Genomic DNA, 22,123 nt, shown 5'->3' with positions numbered 1-22,123 from the left:
GACAACCTGCTATGTGATAATGAGTCGCCCAGCTATCAAGAAGCCATGGCGAACCTAGAGGCTGCAAGTGGAAAGAGATGATGGATAGCGAGATTCAGCCCATGTACGATAACCCAGTATGAAACTTGGTTAATCTTGAACCCGACCTTAAAACCATTGGGTGTATATGGGTCTTCAAGAATAAGACTGATATTGATGGGAATGTATAGACTTATAAAGCTCGATTGGTTACAAGTGGTTATACTCAGACTCAAGGAATTGACTATGAGTAAAAGTTCTCACCAGTTGCTATGATTAAGTCTACTAGGATACTACTTGCCATAACTGCATTTCATGACTATGAAATATGTCAAATAGATGTAAAAACTGATTTCCTCAATAGGAAACCGGTTGAGGATGTTTACAAGGTTCAACCAGAAGGTTTTGTATAGTCCAAGTCTCCTAATATGGTATGCAAGCTTAAAAAGTCTATTTGTGGACTCATAAAAGCACCTCGCGGGTAGAACATGTATTTCAATGAGATAATCAAGGAGTTTGGTTTCTTAAGAAATTAAGATGAACAATGTATGTGTGTGTGTGTGTTAGATCTAGTAGGAGAGTAGTTGTCTTCCTTGTCTTATATGTCAATGACATTTTCCAAATATGAGATAACATCCAACACTATATAGTGTAAAAGCATGCCATGAAAGAGTCTCACTATTAAGGACTTGGGAGAAGCTGCTTACATACTTGGTATTAAGATTTATAGAGGTAGATCTAAGGGAGTAATAGGACTTTTCCATAATACATACTTAGATAAAATCTTGAAGAAATTCAAGATGGAAGAATCTAAAAAGGTATTTATACATATGCAATATGGCACGGTTTTGAGTAAACTAGAAAGAGTAAGTCAAGTCCTATATATTTCGGTTATAGGATCAATCAAGTATGCCATGATATGTAGAAGGCCAGATGTCTCATACACAATTAGTATGACAAGTCATTATCAAGCCAATCCTAGTGAAAGTCATTGGACCATAGTCAAGAACATTCTGAAGTGTATTAGGAGGACTAAAGATATGTTCTTGGTATATGGTGGTAAAGAAGAGTTAAACGCCAAAGGATACATGGATGAAAGTTTCACAATTGACAGGGATAATTACATATTACATTATGGTTTTGTGTTCATGTTGAATGGAGGAGCAGTGACTCGGAGAAGTTCCAAGCAAGATACTCTAGCAAACTCAACTACAAAGTCAAAATATATTGCGGCCAATGAAGCAGTCATAAAAGAAGTATGGCTCAAGAAGTTCATCAATGAGTTGGGCGTTGTTCCTAGTATAGCCAAATTGCTTGAGATCTTCTTTAATAACGAGGGTGTTGTTGCCTTGGCTATAGATCCTCGAGATCACAAGCATACAAGACATATACAAAAAGTGTTGCACTATATAAGGAAGCTTTTTGAAGATGGAGACATCATCATAAGCTGAGTACCATCAGAAGATAATCCAACTGATCCAGTCACCAAACTATCGTCACAAATTAAGCATGATGCTCATACTAGTTTTATTAACATTAGATTTGCTAGTGAATTGGTTTGATTACATAACTTGTAGTTTGATCATTTGGGACACTTCATATATTTTTGATTTTATGATTATTAATTATAGTTAGCTATGTTTATTCATATTATATGTGTTCCTACTTTTGCATTTTTAGAATTACTTCTAGAATAATATTTTATTCAAACTTCCACAATCAATCATACTATTGGGAGATAGTAGTGCATTAAGATTTTCATGTAGTATTTGTAGATTTTTCATAGGGATGGACATTACAAAGCCTTGCAATCAATATTAATGAGTACTTAAAAATGGAGATTTTAGGTATTGGAGTAACCACACTTAAAGATTACTTCATGGATTATGTCATAAGTAAATTAAGACAACTGAATTTCTTATTCGTCAAATGCAGATACATGAGGTTGTGTTCTACAATCTATTTGTCTTGGTTTTTCCCCAATGTTGTCCATAACAGGCAGCCATATAGGGTTTGACCAGATGTTGCATGAGAAATAGTACCGACCTACATAGTCAAAGTTTATTTGATCCTTCTGCCAGATATGGAGAACTAGATATCTCTGGGGCCCTCGTTGATTTGGTGTTGATAGCAAATACTTGATAAAGCTGAGATTGAGTTGATTAGATTCGATAGTAAGTCTGGAAGTGACAACAAGTCAGTATCAAGAAACATAATCTTGAACCATTAGATTGACCCTAGATCCATGTCTCTTGTTCATAGTAACATATCTAGAAGATTAAAGGAGTTTAAAGTTATCAGTCTTAGGGTTCTTTATAGCCAAGATGTTATAAGTATAGTAGTTGTATTGGACTGCCACGTACTGTTGTCTCTAGTAAATATTAGACCAATTAATTGTTGATGTCTAAGTGCAAGTGGGAACTGATAGAGATTAGTATCCATAGCCATAACAAGTCGGGTAATATTATTATATACAACACTGTCCTTTTGGGTTACATGCAAGAACAAAATAAAGCAGAACTAAAGAGATATTTATATGAGGGACTTGTTTTGGTAATTAATTAATTAGAAAATTAAGGAATGTAAAAATTCCAGAATGATTTGAATTCTATAGATAACTATTATTATATTTGGTAATTATCTTTATGGTTTCAAATCATCACCCTATATAAAGAGGGCTCCAAATCCGGTTTTATTATTAGAGAAAAATACCTTTCAATCACCAAAATCTGGACCCCTTATTAAAACCATTGTATCGTAGAAACCCAATTCCCACGACGTGACCATTGGATTGTCACTATGTGGTGAAACACATATTCGAGTTTCTTGAATTCATGTTCCTTACCATAAGGGTCACTCTCACCCTCATCACTTAATGTGGTGTGCAAATCATCTTCCTCATATGTATAGTTTACTCAAAAAGACATCATTTGATGTTTTTGTTCATAATAACAGTTTCACTTGCAGAATCAACACCAACATCCATCAAGTTATCTAGTTTATCCTCATTATTCCCACCCATGATGCAAGAATCATGACCATCGTCTTCATTAAGTTCATCACCAAACCCTTGTACTATTTCAACACCAACTTGGTCAACATATAAATAAATTTGTCCATATGTTCTGTATGCATAAAATATGAAAGCTACATAGTCAACATCATTGGCAATATGATGAATCCCTTCCAATAATGTTTTGGTTGGCTCGTAATAATAAACTTTCGTGAACTCCTCTTGCATGTAACGCTGGAGCCAAGTCACAAACTCGGAGTATGTGAGACCAGATAAATGATTATCATCTTTTGTATACATAAAACCATTAGCATAAGATAAGGGATTGCAAACAAATACATTGTTATAGTTGAGCTCCACTATGCAATAGAGTCCATAAGGATTTGGAATCAACATGTATGCTTTGATGCTTCTATGGTTCACGAAAAACCCTAGCTTTTTAATGTGCTTTGTGGATCGTAAAGAAGAAGAGAGTAATGACACGATGTATCAGTCTTTTAAGACGACGTGGATTTAATGAAATGCCTGACAATTTTTTAAATACATTTATATATCCATGTCATCTATGGAAACTGGCAAATCATTTCAAGTAGCCTATAATGGCTTAATTGACAAGTCAGATAGAAGTTAAGTGACCTATTGTACAAAGAAAATACAATAAAAACCTACTCGGACCAAAAATCAAACATTAATGGGCTATAATAACATTTTCTCTTTTTCCAATTTCCAAAGGTCTTTATTATAGTTGAGTATTTTTATAGGGAGTTCATGCGTAATACTTTGGCAAAATAAACTCGAAAAGTCTTGTGCTTTAGATTTGCAGACAAATAGCCTAACTAACTAGTCCCTTTTGTACATCTCTCTTATCTACTACCTCACTACTTCGGACTCACATTACATAAAAACACATTATATACCTTAAATTACTAAAAAAACATAAAAACATAAAATTTCAAACCTAAATTACTAAAAACCATAAAAACATAAAAATTTAAACCTAAATAACTAAAAAACCACAGAAATTAAACATAAATAATAAAAATGTTAAAACCTAATTTCCATACTTTTCCCGAACTTGTTGGATTTTCATAAACATGGCTAGATTTTCCGGGTTGATATCCAGATGCGGCTTCGTGTTTAAAATTTTAAGATCGGTGAGTGCTTGTTTCCGGCGCCGAGCTTCCTCCGTTGCTTCATATTTTTTTTTTATAAAAAACTTAGAGTTTTGTTAATTCTTTCCGCAAGTACTTCTTCATTACTCGCTTTTCCACTTGAAGAAGCCGCCTTTTTCCCTTTATCCCTTCCCGATGGTCGACGAACTTGGACTTCCGGTGGATCCTCCCCTTCGATCCTATCGAAGTCGTCATTGAGGTAGACACCAAAACCCACATCTGACTCAGAAGTTCTTGGCCTTTTGTTGGAGCCGGTGGTCAATTCTGAATGCGAAGTCTCCGAGTTAAGGACCCATTTTGGACCCTTACGACAAATTTCCCATGCTTTTTGGTGGCCGAACGCTTTACCGCCATTGGTAATCTTATATTGTTGGCAAGCGGTTGATAAAATATTGAAATCGTTGCTACCACTTTTATGCATATTTTCAAGATTTTCAAATATGTCATTAAGCTTAGTGCAAGCCGCTAATAGTTCACGCCATTTTCCATTGAGTGCGTCATACGTTCGGCCTGTTTGCCTTCCCAAAAGCGAGTGAAAGTGATCTAAAACGCCGAGCCAAAAATTGTTTCCCGTTTGCGCATTGCCCTTCCTCGAGTCACATGATATAGAGATATCGAAGCTTTAGCTAAAGCTTCATCCTCTTCTTTGATCCAAGTCATTCTTCTTTTATTTGTAGTTTTTCCTTTTGTTTTCCTTCTCCTAGATGGTTGTGTTTCTTCGACCTGGTCGTCGTCATCCTTGTCCAAGTTTATAAGTGGGGATTGAGAAAAACGGACTTGAGATTGTTGTGTTTGGAATTGTTGAGATGGGTGTGTTTGGAATTATTGGGGTTGAAATTGTTAAAAACCTTAGAATTGAGGTTGATTGAATTGTTGTGGTATTTGTTGTTGGAAGTAGTTTGGTTGAAATGGAATGTTGGTAAATAGAGGTTGTTGATGGATTGGGAATGTTGAATGTAACCTTGATATTGATCATTTGGAGTGTTTGGGGTTGTTGGGGTGTTTGGAGTGGTAGAGGTATTTTGATTTTGCTCCATACTTTTGAGAAAAAATGAGAAACTAGAGAGATCTCTGAAGGATTTTGTGGTGTGAAATGGTGTAAAATGTTTGGTATTTATATAAGTTTAAAAAATTAATATATATATATATATATATATATATATATATATATATATATATATATATATATATATATATATCCAATGGCTCAAAATTGACCGTTTAAAACATTTGACATTGATTGGTCGTAACAAAGCGTGAATGACATTAATCCGCACCACGTTTACGGACAAGGGGGACAGTGTTCACGCATAGAAAACCCCCGCCACATCACCTTTACGCGTCAAAATACCTTCCACATCCCATGGCCTTATTAAACCTGGAAAATTTGACAATGTGGTCACTGGTGTGTTGGAGGCTGCATCTTCCTTGCGTATTGTTGACTTCAATGGCTGCCAAATTGAAGATGGTTTAAAAGGTGGCTAACTTAGTTCGTTTAAGTGGTTCCAAATGTGATGTTTAGTTAATATTTCACTTCATGTTGACATAAAATACTTAAGAACAATAATTAAATATTAAACTAATAACCGTTTGAGACTAGATAGATAAACATTGGCTGAAAGAGGTGGCTGAATTTGTTTCCACGTATTTTGAGATATGATTTAACGTGATTTTATTTTAATTAGAAGAATTAAAAAAAGTTATGGACAACTAGCTCTTTATTAAACTTTATAATTAAGTTTTGATTAATTAAATATATTTTATTTTTTTCTCCTATCATCATTATATAATATACTATTTTTGTACTCCTTGGTGAACAGTAAAAGTTTCCTATTGGTTGCTTTTTTCTTTTTCTTTTGGACATTTTTCATTAACCATTTAAAAAAAATCGGTTTTTATGGTGAAAATGTCTGGTAACACATCTTGCTGAAGCCAATTATACACGTGTACCACACCAACTCTAGTACCCAATAAGAATTGGATCGGTGGCCATCAGCTCTTAACCCGAAATCTAATTTAAGTCAACACAGCGTGTTGGCTGAGATTTTCCCGACTGTTTGGATGCTCACGGAAAACGGTGTGGACAAGGGGAACACGGCATGTTGGGTCGACATATGGACTGTTGACCTTGACCATTGACTTTGACCAAGTTGGACCTTGAGGGTATTTTGGATATTTTGGGATCTTGATGGAATTGGTCACTTGGTGGATATAAGTATTGTGTAGAGAGCTGAGATTCGGATTCAGTCCTCATCAGTTCTGTTCAGTTTGTGAGGTGGGTTTTCCTCCCTGTACTTACGAGTCAAAGGCACCAAGGCCGGCCCATTGGTTTGATAACCTGATATTCGTTGATATGATAGTATGGAATAGATATGCATGCTAGTTTTGATATGCTAGTCTAGTAGATCGGTAGGACTGCCTGTGATACTTTCTGTATGATTATCTGTATATGTTTTTTATCTGCTATATGTCGACATATTGTGTAGGTTGTGTTGAGGTTGTACTGCTTCGTGCGGTAGCCAACAAACCCTGGAGCAATCTAGATATGAGTTGAGGGTTTGGGAGGGCATGCCAGACTCATACTGAGGGCTCATGAGCATTCTAGATACGAAAGAAGGCCGAGAAGGGCATGCCAGACTCGTACTGAGGGTTTAGTGGTATTTAGTCCGAGGACTGATCTGGTCGAGGAGCAAGCAAGACATAAGTTGTGGGTCGATGGCAAGCCAGACTTATGTTGTGGGCTCATGGGTAATCCAGTCTGTTAGATGTGGACCCATTGCATGTTGTTATTAAATATGTGTTATTTTTTGTGTTGGTATTTTGGGGAAAACTCACTAAGCATTGGGCTTACAGTTTTGGGTTATGTTTCAGGTACCTCAAATGATCGTGGGAAGGTGAAGGCATGATCGTGCAGCTCCCTGTGTTATGTTCAACAATTTTGGGAAAACTCTAATATTAAACATGTTTTGAAAACTATTTTGTAAACAATGATGATTTATGAGTTGTTTTAAAAGTTTAAAATTTTCATGAATTTTATGGATGTTGCACTTTGCAATTTGCAAATTGAAAACTTTGTTCCATGCGAACAGTATTGTCAACATGCAATACTAGCATAACAATTATGCTCCCACTAATTTTTCAAATACAAAGATCATTGTGAGAAAAGGACTAAAATTTTGTGTTAATAAAGTTGTTAAATAATTGTTAAGAACACTCTAAGGTTATACCAAAAGACCGGTTGCTTACTAATAGTTAGAAGTATGATATTAATTTGGATGGATCATAGTGACATGATTCTGGATTGAGATGGTTCTTTATCAAAATTGATGGTCATATGAAAATAAAGAAATATTTTTATAATGGGAGACAATTGAGAAGTTTACATGTGAGTTGAAAACTTTAATGCAAAAGAAGTGTTCAAGGAGTGTACATTGAAATTGAACCTTCATTGCCATGAAATTGTTTCTAGTAACAAAGTTCCATTAGATATTCAATAATATCAAAGGATCAGTCTTTGAGACTTTGGAATCTTGATGTCACAACAGTTTAACGCATGTTACGTTGAAATTCCATCACATCTTGGATAGTGATAAGAATTTGAAATTATGAAATGAGGATCATTGGAATAATGTCCAGATGATCTGTTCACAAAGGAAGGACCATAGAGAGACATAATATGCATGTTCATAGCATGGCATGATTAATTTTTAATTCAAGTGGTTAGATGATTACTCGAAACATTATACAATGAATAAATTCGTAATTATTATGGTGATTAAATAATAGAGATTATTTATATTCAATAGTTTTGAGCCCATGGTTAATAAGTTTATTATTGTGTTTCATTTTGTATGTTTTACTTCCTTAATAATTTGATTATTGGAAATTCCATAGTCGTTCATACTTTCGGAAGTAATTAGTGAATTAAGACTGTTATGAATTGAATTGTAGATTGTCTATGGAGATTAGACAGTGCAATGGTTCCCATAGTATTCATGAATACTTAGAAAATGGAGATTTTGAGTATTGGATAAACCCACGCTCAGAGAATTACTTCATGGATGATCTCATGAGTAATTATGAGACGATAATATCTTATATTTTGAAATGGAGATATATGAGTTGTAATTTACAAGTCGGTTGTGCATTGGTGTTACGAAAACGCATCAGTAACATGTTGTTATAAAATGTAGTATCGTGTATGATTTGATGAGTAAAAGATGCAAGCATATAAGTCGAAGTTTATTCGTTCCTTTTGCCCTAACGGGAAAAGCGATATCTCTGGGCCCCTTGATGGTTTTTTGTCGAAATCTGAAGTGTTTAGCCGAGCTCGTACTGAATTGATGTGTTCAATTAGTAGTCTGAATTCAGTCGCCATAAATCGAGAAACGGAATCTTGGATTATGAGATTGATTTTAATCCATGTCTCATGTCTATACGATATCTTGAAGAATGAAGGAATATTTGATCACTTATCTTAGTACTTATATTTGATCAGATCAGAGTTTGTAGTTGCTTTGGGAAGCACCCTTTGATGTTTGATTTAGAAGTTATACTTGCAATTGTAGTTATAGACTTATCCAAGCAAGAGACTGTTGGATTAGGTATCTAAGCCAATAACTAAATTGTTATATACTTGAATTAAAAGTAAAGTCCTTTTATATTTCCCTCATAACCATAAACAACTAGAAATTATATTAGGAGAGAGAAAAAGAAATGTTTTGTTAATATATTATGTAATTAATATATTAATTGGGAATAGATAATTGATATGTTAATTTTTTTATGTGACTAATAAAATAACATGAGATCAATAGTTAAATAATTCATTCGTTAATTTATATCCTTAATAAATTAATAAGAAATCAACTAGAACTAGTTAATTATTAATCTGGAATTAATTTGTGATTAATTAGAATTAATCAAAGGTACAAGGGGTGAATTGTAATCGTTTAATAGTTGAACAAAAAAATCAATTCTAGAGTCATACATGGGGTGGACGAAATTAGGAGTCTTGCTAGGGTTTTCGGAAGCCTCCTGATTCCATAAAAAGAAAAGGATTTGAATTAGGATTAAATATTATTTAATCAATTCAAATTTTGTTTTGCTACAAGTTACCTAAACTATAAATAGGACCCCAAGACCATCAATTTTCGTTTATGACATTCCTAAGAGTATTAGGAACGAAATTTCCTTCTTCTTCTTCTCTCTCCTCTTCATTATATGGTTTCTAGGATTTTGGATGTGAGACATCATAGACACAAGATTTCTAGTGCTTTCTTTCTAGATCTTGTTCAAGAAGGATTTTATTGATTATTTACATAATCAAAAGGGATGTAAACCCTAATCCCTTTGTGAATTTTGATAATAATAGGGTATTCCTAGGTTTCTTGATGTTCAATTGTTCATTACAATCAATAGAGAAAACTTAGTTCCAATAGGTTTCATGTGAACTTAGGGTTAAGTTTTTCCACCACATTATTTCTTTGACATATAAAACCTATTAGTAGAGGCCTATACCACATGAAGCATAGGACTCACACTTGGATCACGGAAAGTCATAAGGATACTAAGTCTCTAGATAGTTAAGCTATTTTGTTCATTTCCATCATTACATTTGTTTCGGAAATGACTACAACAATAAATATTATTTCGACCTTAGCAGTCATATCGAATCAATTATGACTAATCTACGAAGTATGTTCGACGTAGCGTTCGACCTTAGATTATAGGAAAAGATAATTGAAGTGATCAGTAGATGCATCACAATCACTATTAAGATTAAGCAGCCTATAGCTAGAAGTGCTACATGCTAAAATATGATTATATCACATTAGAACATGAAGGAAGGTATCTTTCGTGCTAAAGTCTGACATAAAGAGACTTGAGTCTAGCCATTGCATCATACGATGAAAGGTCATTAGAACATGACCCATCGATTTGATACAATAATCGAAGTAACGACCTTGATCTAGATTAAGTATGTTTTAGAAAGAGCAGGAGCCTCTAATGGAGATCAAATTTAGAAGGAATAGTAGATGCAGCACCGTCAGCGGTCAAGAAGTCTAAAAGTTAGAAACTCGGTAGAAAAGGACATAAGAGTTACGGTTACCACCTAGGATGGAAACGTGCAGAGTCATTATAGAAGCCTTGTTTTTTTGATGATTTTGGGACGTAATCATCCTAAGGGGGATATAACATGTAGATTCATGCTAATCAATTAAAACAAAATGAGCTATAAAAATGACATTTTTATAGAATGTTATTTAGGATAAATAATCATAACTGAGTTAAATTATATGTGACAAAGATTTTGTACATATAAAGAACGTTGAAATCCGACTTCGTATGAAGAAGTTATGATTCTTCGAAGTTTCGCGATTAAATCAACATGGCTTTACGTATCGCAAAAATTGAATTTTTGATAAATTACCTTTTAGCCTAATAGATCTAAACAAAAGTCACAGTAGTCATTAAACTGAGAGCATGCATATAGATAACGTGCAAATCTGACTTCGTAAGATGAAGTTATGATTTTTTAAAGTTTCAGCGCAGCAATGCGGACACAAAAATTGAAATTCTAATCGGTTGATTGTTAGCCAAATAACCTTAAACGAGAGTTGAAGATTTCATCAATAGGAGTCTGTCGATGTAAAATACATGGAGAACGGAGTCTGTATATAGGAGTTATGCTTTGTGCAGCGATCTTTAACAGTCTAAGCCTATAAAAAAATATAAATTTTTATAAAGTTATAACTAGTTGTTGGGACCTAAATGAAAGTTACAGATTTCATCGAGAGCTTTCCAGGGATATAAAGAACATAAAAAAATAGAGATCATATGAAGAAGCTACGCCATTTTGAAAATCTGAAAAATCGTGCGCGTGAAGTACATGACGTGTGGCGATGGCATGACATCATGAGAGGGTGCCATGTGGAAAGTCATCCCTCCACTCCTCCAAGGGTTAAGGCGACGTGGCACCATGAAAATGCGACATGTGGGGATGTTATAGAAGCAATGACGCAAACGAGCAACAAGGTGATACGTGGCAGGGCGGCAAAGGAGCCAGCACACAATGAAAATGCGACACGTGGTGTTTTTCTAACCTCCATTCTTTCTTGAGTTCCATTTTCTTGAAGTTTGGGGTATTTAGTAAAGTTTTTAGGGGTTGAGGTGTCCGAAAAATAGAAGCTTTCGATTTCAGAGTCCTGTATGCGTGTTTTTCTGGGGTTTTGCTAAAATCCTCTATAAGTTAAGCTTTACTCTTTTGCTTTCAGTGTAACTTATAATTATAGTCATAAGTCGTTATTATGAACCTATAAATAAGATTTATCAGTAATTCCAAGTCATTATATTGATTGATATACTAACGGGAGATGTGACCAAAATAGTCATGTTGTCTTTGTTGTTGGATGTTAGAAAAGCTATATGCTGAAATGATCTTGCCTCCGAACTGTCCTTCCTGACTGATCCTTACTTGATAAATATTGATGTAGACATTGGGATTAGTGAGGAATCTAGATTATAATTATTATAGTCACCATAATTACGAAACTAGACTAAGGCTTAATACTTTAGGCATCTAGGTCTTTTCAAAGTTTTAAGCGAAGTGCTGCTGAAATCATCAATCACCTATTTTCATCAAGTGAGTGCATAGTTACTTTCATCTTACACATAGATATAAGTATATAAATAATTAAATGCTATATGCGCTTATATGAAAAGATGTTTTGTGTTAGATGAAATATTATTTGATATGTACTGTATATGTATTTTATAAATTTAATACATTGGGTAATGAAGGGTCCCATAGTATGATGAAAGATAAGATGTCATAATATGAGGAGATATGTAGGCAATGATAGGATGTCATGACTTTAGAAATGGTACTAGCATGCCAACGATGTAGAAATGGTGCTAGTGTGCCAACGATGTAGGAATTATACTAGCATACCAATGATGTAGTCACTTAGCCGAGTATAGGTGACGACCACCAGACTATTTGATGATAGTCCCGTGGAACACATGCAATTTTATAACTTGTAGGTGATGAACTTTGTGACCATTTGATGTACTCTACCCTACTGACATGTACTGCGGAGAAATCTCTATAACACTGCTGCCAGTAACGATGATTAAGATGATCCTCAGGACAGATCCTTATAAATGAGAGTAGAAGAAAACCTATTGACATGTATTGCAGAGAAATCCATGTAACAATACTATCAGCAACGATAACTACGACGACCCTTAGGATAAACCCTTAGGGAAGAATAAATAAGAAAATGGGGATGAATAATCGGGTTAATTATTTGATAATTAAACACATTAACTATATTATTGTGGGTTGAAAACCCTATGTACTCATCAAGTTTCCCAACCTGACCCACTCAGTTTTTTTGTATCACAGGAAGTAGTACAAAAATATTAATATCCGGACCTGATGGGAGATTTATGGAAATATAGGCTATAGAATAAAAGATGATGTAAGGTCTACATTTATGCTTATGTTTCTTGTATCAGTTATGACATCGCAAGATTTTTATAATCCATGAAAAACATTTCTTCATAAACACTTTTACATGACCAATTCTGCATTTATAAATGAACTCTGATTTAAATAAGCATAAATAAAAATTTTAAAATATCTGTAAAAATAAGGATGTCACATTACAAAAAACCAAGTGTTACAATTTACCCATAAATTATTTGAAATTGTTCACATTTTATCGTTATGAGTGATGACAACTTGGTTATAAGCTATGTGAACAATTTCAAATAATTCATAGGTAATCAACCATATTTTATTTATTAGGTGTTCAAATTTGTTGCAAACCTTGGCCTAACATTCCTCTGACACTAGAAGTGAAAGCTTATATTTTGTAGCATTTGATTTTTATAATAAGTACGTTTGAAAGCGACATGTTCTAAACCTTTGACTAAAATTGACTTTATTATAGTGTTAGTGTGATCATTTTATCACTTCTTGTTTATATCTTTTAATTTCTATACAGACACTAATATAGCTAATATAACATTATATGTTACAAAGTAACAATGTTGAATAAGAGTAGTGTATCTATCATGTATGAAATATTAAAGTACTTAACATAACAATACATATGAGGCGTATCGATCAAAATGATTAGAAATAATGACTTGAAAGGGTAACATATTTTCAACTTTGTTCATATTTAGTCACTGAACTTGTTTTTTGTGTTTGATTTACCATGATTTTTTTTGAAAATTTTCACATTTTACCCGTATGACCGACTATAACCGGTCACGAGGGTAAAAATATGAGCAATTCCAAATAATTTATGGGTAAATCAAGCGCGAAAAAAATTCATTGACTAAATATAAACAAATTAAAGTTGAAAGCTTGTTACCCTTTCAAGTCATTATCCTTTCTTTTTATTGTCACGATCAATATATTTCTTTTCTTTTGGTTGTAGAAAAATTATTATAAAATTTGAGACATTCATATTTTAGGTAAAATACTTATCTTCATCGTTTACACCAACCATTGCATATGTTATGATCAAATTACCAAATATCTTATGTCCTCATTTATTTAAAACCATTTCAACCATATTTTATTAAGTGAGTGTTCAAATCTGTTGCAACACATTCGCCTCACATTCCTCAAAGGCTAGAAGTGAAAGCTTCTATTTGGTACCATTTGATTTTTAACAAGTATGTATGAGAGCGATATGTTGCAAATATTTGAGTAAAAGTGGTTTTATTATAATGTTGGTATGATCATCACTTTGTCTTTATATCTTTTTTATTTCTTTAAAGACGTTATTATAGCTAATATAAGGATATATGTTACAAAGTAACAATGTTGAATAAGAGTAGTGTATCTATGATATATGAGATATTAGAGTGCTTAATATGATAATATATATAAGAGAAATTAAATATCATTCTACTGTTTATTCCTACATATCCTCCTACCCAATGAAATGATGACATGTGTAACATTTAATTCTTATTTAATGAGATTTAATGATATTTTAGGATACTAATATGACACATGTCATCATTTAAATGAATTTAAATGGGTGGGAGGATTGATAGGATTAAAAGGTAGAAGGATGTTTAATTTCTCTATATATAAGGTGTATCAATCAAAATGATTATTTTGGATGTTCAAAAATTATGATAAATAAATTATATGTAGTAAATATAAATCCCTATAGACAGGCAACAAATTTGGTCACCCTTAACAAAACATGGTTAATTGTTTAAAATAAATTGTGACGTAAGATTTTTGGTAACAATTTTTCAATTTTATTCACATTTAGTGACTGATTTTTTTTATTTACTCATGATTTATTTTAAATTGATCACATTTTATTTTTATGACTGATTATAACCGATTATAAATGTAAAATGTAAATAATTTTAAATAATTTATGAATAAATTAAACACAAAAAATAATCTAGTGACTAGATATGAATAAAATAAAAAAAATTCTTATTTTTCAAGTTATTATGTGATGTATATAAGATGAGCTATGATGATAATAATTTTGATTGTAGCGTGATAAATATAGCCCGTTACCAAAACTAGACTTATGTAAAGAGCGGATATCTTTACCAATTAATCAATTATCTAAGTTATCAATTTTAAAAACACAACAACGATAATAATGATTTTTATTGTCCATAGGTCATATTAAAAATAAGTAAAATCATATTATTGTTTATTGCAATTAAGAAAGGAGCCGAGTCAAGATGATTCGACTCGGATGTTTAAGAGATCCGCCGTTAATCATTTTAAAAAGGAAAAGAAACCCCCTCTCTCTCACACACACACACAATAATGTCTATATATATATAAAGAGAAAAAGCTCAGAAATTATGTGAGAGAGAGAAGAGAGAGAAAGAGAAAGAGAAAGAGAAGTATGATGAGCAGCGGGAGTTGGATTAGAATTGCGCTTTCGAAATCTTCATAGAGTGATATTGTTGAATCTGAAAGCGGTTTTGGAGTATTTTTTTTATTGATTTAGATTTCTGGTGAAAATATCAGTAAAACTGTTATGGTTATGGAAAGTAACGAGAGCTGTAGTAGTAGAAGTGCGGAATCATCGCCGCCGCGCACGGTGGCGAACAGTGGTAACGGTAATCGGCAGCAGATGAAAAAGCTAGAGGTTTACAATGAGGTTCTTCACCGACTCAAAGAGTCTTGCAACGACGAAGCTAATGAACCTGGGTTTGATGATGAACTTTTGGCTCACTTTAATCGTTTACCCACCAGGTATGTATATTAAACCTTTACTCTTGTGGTACACAGTTAGATCATATAGTCCAAATCAGGTACTTCTTCGATGTTTGACTGTGTGTTTGTGTGTGTAACTCGGCATGTAAAATGTAGATTTGATGTTTTTCAACTCCGATTAGCTGAGTTAACTTCGAGATTTCGTAATTTCCCATGGTGATTACGCCGGATTACCTTCGTCAAGCGTTTTGATTTACTGGTTTTGGAGAAACCAATGGATTCACGTCTACATTAATTTTTCCATCCAATTCCATAAATATAATTAACTATTGACTTTATATGTATGTAATGATTTTCTGTTATCTCGATACAGTCGTCCTTTTAGCTTGAAGAATGAAGAGTAGTCAAAAACTAGATTAGACCAATATAATAAATATATCAAAACGGAATAGAAAAAGGATAGAATTGCAACAGCAAAATATGTGGGCCAAATTTGAGTTTGAACTTATCAGCTTATAAAACAATTTTTTAATTTTGGCGTTTCTAATGGATTGTATTTTTCTTTGTTTTCGTATACATCAACCGATCATCAAAAGCAATTTTTGTTCGTATTTTTTTGGCTTCAAATTGTCAATGATTGTGGTGTCCTCTCTTCCTCCCCAGAGAACACAAGCTTTATTTAATTGACATGCACTTGACTCAATCAAGATATCCTTGAACACAAACTACACAAGTTAATCTTTAATTTAGCTCTTGCGTAATGATGTATAATACCAATTTTACCTTTCTCTTTCTTCGTTCAAAGTTAGGGTTGAAATGTCTAATCAGTTTCTACCTAAATTCTCTCTACAATCTTTCTCAAATACACACACACACACGAACTGGATAATGCAATGATAGCGGATGAATTTTATATGCTGCATTGTATTGAAATTGAAGGTATGCACTTGATGTAAACGTGGAAAGGGCTGAAGATGTACTCATGCACAAGCGCCTATTACAACTAGCACATGATCCTGCTAATAGACCTGCTTTTGAGGTTCGACTAGTTCAGGTTAGCTAAATGCACAATTTCACCTACATTTTCAACAATTTTTATATGAGCATTTATTGATATCTTTATATATCATGTCCATTTCCTACTGGTTAAACCTCATCTTTTCCATTGTTCATTGATTGGAACATTTAAAAATTAAAACTATCATCATCATCATGGGTTGACTTTGTAGTCATGGTGACCTTTTTTTTCCATGAACTTCAAATGAATTTATTAACAGAAGAAAACATAAGCTCTTTGGTTAGAAGGTCTAAATGTTGTTGTTTATTTACAGGTTTCTCCAACCACTGATGGAAGCTCTGATGAATTAGTTTATTCCAGCTCTCCTAAACACCAAAGGTAAAAATTGTAATTTTTGTCTCATTAACATCAGTGTCAGATACATGTCAGACACAAGACACAGTACAACCTATTATGTCTTGTCTTGAGTGGCAAACTCTAATGGACTTCTTATGCCTCATTCAGCCCATTAGATAGGCCCATTAAGTCATTACTAATTAGTTATCTTTTTTTTATTTTTTAATTTTTTTTTCTGCACCCTTTTGTGTTGGTAAATGATAATTAATTTTATAACAGTATTCATCCACCACCTGCCTTTGGGTCATCACCTAATCTTGAAGCCCTTGCACTTGAAGCAAGTGAGTCTCAGATTCGAAATGGGGATAGTGCTGTAAATAGCTATCAAATTCTTCCCAGGTATAAAAACATTTACTTTTTTTTTTTTTTTTTGACTTTAGATATTAAAATTAAACCATGGTAATAGTCTAATAGATGCAATAGCAGAAGCATGTTTGTCTACAAGAATCATGTACTTTTAATTTATTTGTATATTACAACATCCTACTTTCATTTCATTCTGTTACATTACAACATTGTATTAAATGGACTAGATTTTATCTCGTGACACTATTTTATGTTAATTCTTAATTTCTTATACAGGCCTATGCATGAAATTACCTTTTCAATGGAGGACAAACCAAAGCTTCTAAGTCAGGTGCTTATTTATTCTCTTAGTAGTAAAGATATATAGATATTGAAATAAATAAATAAATAAATTATAAGGGTCCTATTTTTTAATTATAAAGTTTTAAAATTTACAGTTGACAGCTTTACTTGCGGAAGTAGGATTAAACATCCAAGAAGCACATGCTTTTTCCACAGTAGATCGTTACTCATTAGATGTCTTTGTTGTTGATGGTTGGCCTTATGAGGTATTTTCACTTCTACCCCTTCACTTTTTTGTCTAAAGTCAAAAGTTTCACATTAACTTTATTAATTCGTTCTTTTTGCATTAAGTAAAAAAAGAAACACCCATTAACTTTTGTTGTACATATTTCTAGGAAACCGATCAACTCCGAACTGCATTAGAAAGAGAACTTTTTAAGCTTGAGGTATGCTCTTTCAATATATGAGACTAATATAAACTATGTAATTTTTAATGACAAATCATAAAAAATATTTTTTTTGATACAAATTCAATTATATTTAATGTAGAAACGGTGTTGGCCAAATCAACAATCATTATCTGCTTCAAGTGAGCTGGATCAGACAGTAATGCCAAGTCAACTTAATTTAACAATTCCTAATGATGGAACTGATGTTTGGGAAATTGATTCTCGATTCTTAATACTTGATCACAAAGTTGCATCTGGATCATATGGAGATTTGTAAGTAAATGAAGGAAATAGCAACGTACTTTCATTATTTATTTATTATAAATATCATCATACTTTCATTTTAGTTCTACAATGTTGTAATAGGAAGAAATGAAAGTAAGATGGTATAATAAACAAACTAATGGAAGCATGTTACTATTTTTTTTTTTTTTTTTTTTTTTGCATTTAACTCTTACTAAAAGTATTTTGGTGGATTTTTGATTTGTGTGACATGTGAATTTGAAGTTAATTTTTTGATTTAGGTATAAAGGTACATATCGTAGTCAAGAGGTGGCAATCAAGATACTTAAAACTGAACGTGTAAACTCAGATTTGCAGAAAGAATTTGCCCAAGAAGTTTACATCTTAAGGTAAAAGTCAATTTCTTTCCTCATTTTTTTAAAAGACCAAAATACCCCTATTGTAAGTGATTCTGATTCCCCTTTGTTATGTACAGGAAAGTCCGACATAAGAATGTTGTTCAGTTCATAGGAGCATGTACTAAGCCTCCAAGCTTGTGCATTGTAACTGGTAATAATATCATAAAATTGCATTGCTATTTCTTGCATTTAACCCTATGAGAAATACTGAAAAAAAAAAAAAAAAATCATATGGTTCCTATTTCTTAGTTTAATATGATTTAATTTTCTTTTTGTGGAACCAGAATTCATGAGTGGGGGAAGTGTGTATGATTATTTACACAAGCAGAAGGGTACTTTTAAGCTTCCAACATTAATCAAGATTTCAATTGATATATCAAAGGGTATGAATTATCTACACCAAAATAACATCATACACAGAGACCTCAAGGCTGCAAATCTTCTCATGGATGAACATGAAGTAACTTTTTCTTTCTTTCTTTCTTTCTTTCTTTCTGGATAAATGATATTTATAAAGTATGATGTGAGAAAATCACAACAAACTTGTAAAAAAAAAAGTCAAAACACTCATATGTATAGACTTTGTTTTTAGGTTGTTAAGGTAGCTGACTTTGGTGTTGCAAGAGTGAAGACTCAGACAGGTGTCATGACAGCAGAAACTGGGACATACCGATGGATGGCTCCTGAGGTAATTTTTTTTTTTTTATTTTTCTTTTTCGTTTTTTCCATTAAGTTTTGTACAGATAAATGAGGACATGAATTAATTTGGTATGATACATATATATTCTTTTGGTTTGTTTTCCCTAATGACAAATTTCTTTTTATTTTGAAGGTTATTGAGCACAAGCCTTATGATCACAAGGCAGATGTTTTCAGTTTTGGGGTTGTATTATGGGAGTTACTAACAGGAAAGGTATATATAATCTATCTCTTCAGAAAAAAAAAGTCATCGATTTGGTTACATAAAATCATAGCCCCACTTAACTATTGTTGGTTGTGATTAAACAATTATACTTTTTCTGACCTTTAATATTTTACGTTGAATGTTATCTTTTTTTTTTTTGTTGTTCAGCTTCCATACGAGTACTTAACCCCACTACAAGCAGCTGTCGGTGTTGTTCAAAAGGTAATTAATATCAGATAAATTGTTATTTTGTTGGAATGATAACTGAAAATGAAAAATGGATTGGATTGCATATTTTAGGGTTAAATGAAAAAATTGAGTTTTGGGAATTTTCACTTTTCAGGGATTACGGCCGACTATTCCAAAAAACACACTGCCGAAACTTGCTGAGCTGCTTGAGAGATGCTGGCAGCAAGACCCAACGTTGAGACCTGATTTTACGGAAATCATCGATATTCTAAATCAGATAGCTAAGGAGGTAGACTACACTCTCTAATCAAACACATGATTCATATATGTTTTAGTTGTAAAATATTTTCCATATTATGATTGATTCAATTTTCATGTGGAACATGAAATACTATCAAAAAAAATATGATATTAATCTATAAACTTTACAATATAATTGATTGACAACTTAAATTTAAATTTCTTCTCAATATAACTAAAATACAATCCAAACTATACATGAAACCCGCATTCATAAAATTTAACAATAAATTTAATTCGGAGGATATTATATGTGTGTATCCATGTTGTAAATCATTTCTATGACTAAATTATGACTTTTGATAATATAAAAAAATCATATATATATAATTAGGTATTTTTCAGAGTAGAATGCCTTAATAAAAGAAAAACAAAATTAAAAGATAGTATTATTTTGGTGTATTTAGGTGGGAGAAGAAGTAGATGATCGGCGCAAGGACAAAGGATTCCTATCGGTTCTTAGACGTGGCAATCAATGAAAACCATATTTATTTATAGCATTCTTTCACACGATGTTTCTAACTGAATCACCTTACGATAGTATCTTGTACATTGTGCATTAAAAGTTGTACCTTATTCCAAAGTCATTTAAAAAAAGGCTTTCTCTTGGAAAAAAAATGTTTATTGATTTTATAGAAGAATACTTGAAGGATGAGATGTGTAAAATTACGTTGAGTGGATTTTATCGGCTTGTTTATATGAGCTCGACTTATTTAACTTGATGGGTTACCAAAGCTTTATAGTTTTTATTCTTAAGTGAGAAATGATGTAAAAAAATTATTTAGAAAAAATCTGAGACTTAACGTGACATGTTGAACAGTGCACATAGCATATGAATGATGCGTATTAAATGTATCTACGACCTCATTTATAGATTTTTTTTTTGTTATGTAACTTATTTCTATTAACTTAATGAAACAAAAACATATTAACTTAAATATTTCCTAATCATTGAGCGCTTTTAAACGTTTTTTCTTTTTTAAAGTTAACTAATTTACACCCATTGTTGTGAAATGTTTTATAAAGCTCCATCTTTTAATTTGTTTTTCAAACACATATAACATTTATATGCATACTAATACCTAACAATAGCATTAAAAATCAATATATTATGATATACAAAATTAAAGTGAGTACTCATAAATTTAGAGTTTATATTTCATGTTGCACAATATTTAATTGTCCTCTTTGAAGATTAAATTCATATGACCATTACTAATTTAATATTTAATATTTACTGTTAGAGATTAAAATGAAACAAATTAGTTGGTTAAAAATAATAAAGCTTTTAATGTTAAAAATAATTAAAAGAGTATAACAGAACAATATTGAATAAGGGAGTTAATTGTGCAAAACACAAAACTCAAAATAAATAATAAAATAAAATAATAATAATTAGTAGCAAAAGGTTGGTATATTTGAGGTTGATTCTAAATAATCGATCTCAAGGTACAATTTAAGACAGATTAGCCACATTGGTTAATAATAATATATATTGTATCAATTACTTGCATGCATGCATACCATACTTTGAGTGTTATATTTTACAAGCATTTTAAGTAACATTTTTGTGTTATAATGTGCTACAATCGATAATATTAAGTATTATAGGTCATTAGTTTGCAATCATTTGGAAAACCATAACTATGATATCACATCCCATCGCTTTCCCAGTTTAAGAAAAAAAAGTGATTCTTCTATATGAATTATGCAATCATGTTTAATTCAATGACTAAAATAAACGGCAAATGGTTGCTCATATGGTATAAGGAGCCACTACGTTGTATAAATTGATTACAAGAAAAAGTGAAGTGTTGTATGATTAATCTATGTTTATGTTATCCTATATTATTAAAACTTATAACCATCGCTATATGTAAAAATACAAAAATCTTTAAACTTCAAGATATGGAAGGTTTTGTGCAAACGATGAAAAATACAACTTCTTGAAAGTCTTCTTCTTCCCCATTGGTCCATTCTTCTCATAAAAATGCAACATAAAGGAAAAAATGATGATATGGCGGAACCAAGAATATTCATAAGGGTAACCCATATTTTTTTGGTGAAAAATAATTTTATGGCACGCTTGTATCTTAAACTCTTAGTTTAAGTATTGTGTATCTAATTAAATTGAAATGGATTGTGGCACTTTTGAGATAACCAAGTTGATAGTTAACCTACAAGCTACAACACAACAACATATTGTAT

At 32.2% G+C, this 22,123-nt stretch overlaps 1 protein-coding gene across 1 annotated transcript; it reads left to right on the top strand.

The window, feature by feature from the left end:
• The first annotated feature begins 15,076 nt into the window (after positions 1-15,076).
• Positions 15,077-20,632, top strand: LOC145102413 (serine/threonine-protein kinase STY46-like). Its single transcript, XM_079039803.1, has 16 exons — positions 15,077-15,469; positions 16,370-16,484; positions 16,762-16,826; positions 17,064-17,183; positions 17,427-17,481; positions 17,588-17,698; positions 17,828-17,878; positions 17,982-18,154; positions 18,406-18,513; positions 18,600-18,673; positions 18,807-18,982; positions 19,115-19,210; positions 19,355-19,435; positions 19,595-19,648; positions 19,770-19,904; positions 20,323-20,632. Exons 1-16 carry the CDS (start codon positions 15,252-15,254, stop codon positions 20,392-20,394), a joined length of 1,704 nt encoding a protein of 567 aa, XP_078895929.1. The 5' UTR covers positions 15,077-15,251; the 3' UTR covers positions 20,395-20,632.
• Positions 20,633-22,123: the final 1,491 nt, after the last annotated feature.

The sequence above is a fragment of the Lactuca serriola genome, chromosome 4, assembly GCF_051521515.1.
Source record: "Lactuca serriola cultivar US96UC23 chromosome 4, Lser_US96UC23_V15, whole genome shotgun sequence".
NCBI classification, from domain to species: domain Eukaryota; kingdom Viridiplantae; phylum Streptophyta; class Magnoliopsida; order Asterales; family Asteraceae; genus Lactuca; species Lactuca serriola.
This window is presented reverse-complemented; position numbering and strand designations above follow the sequence as displayed.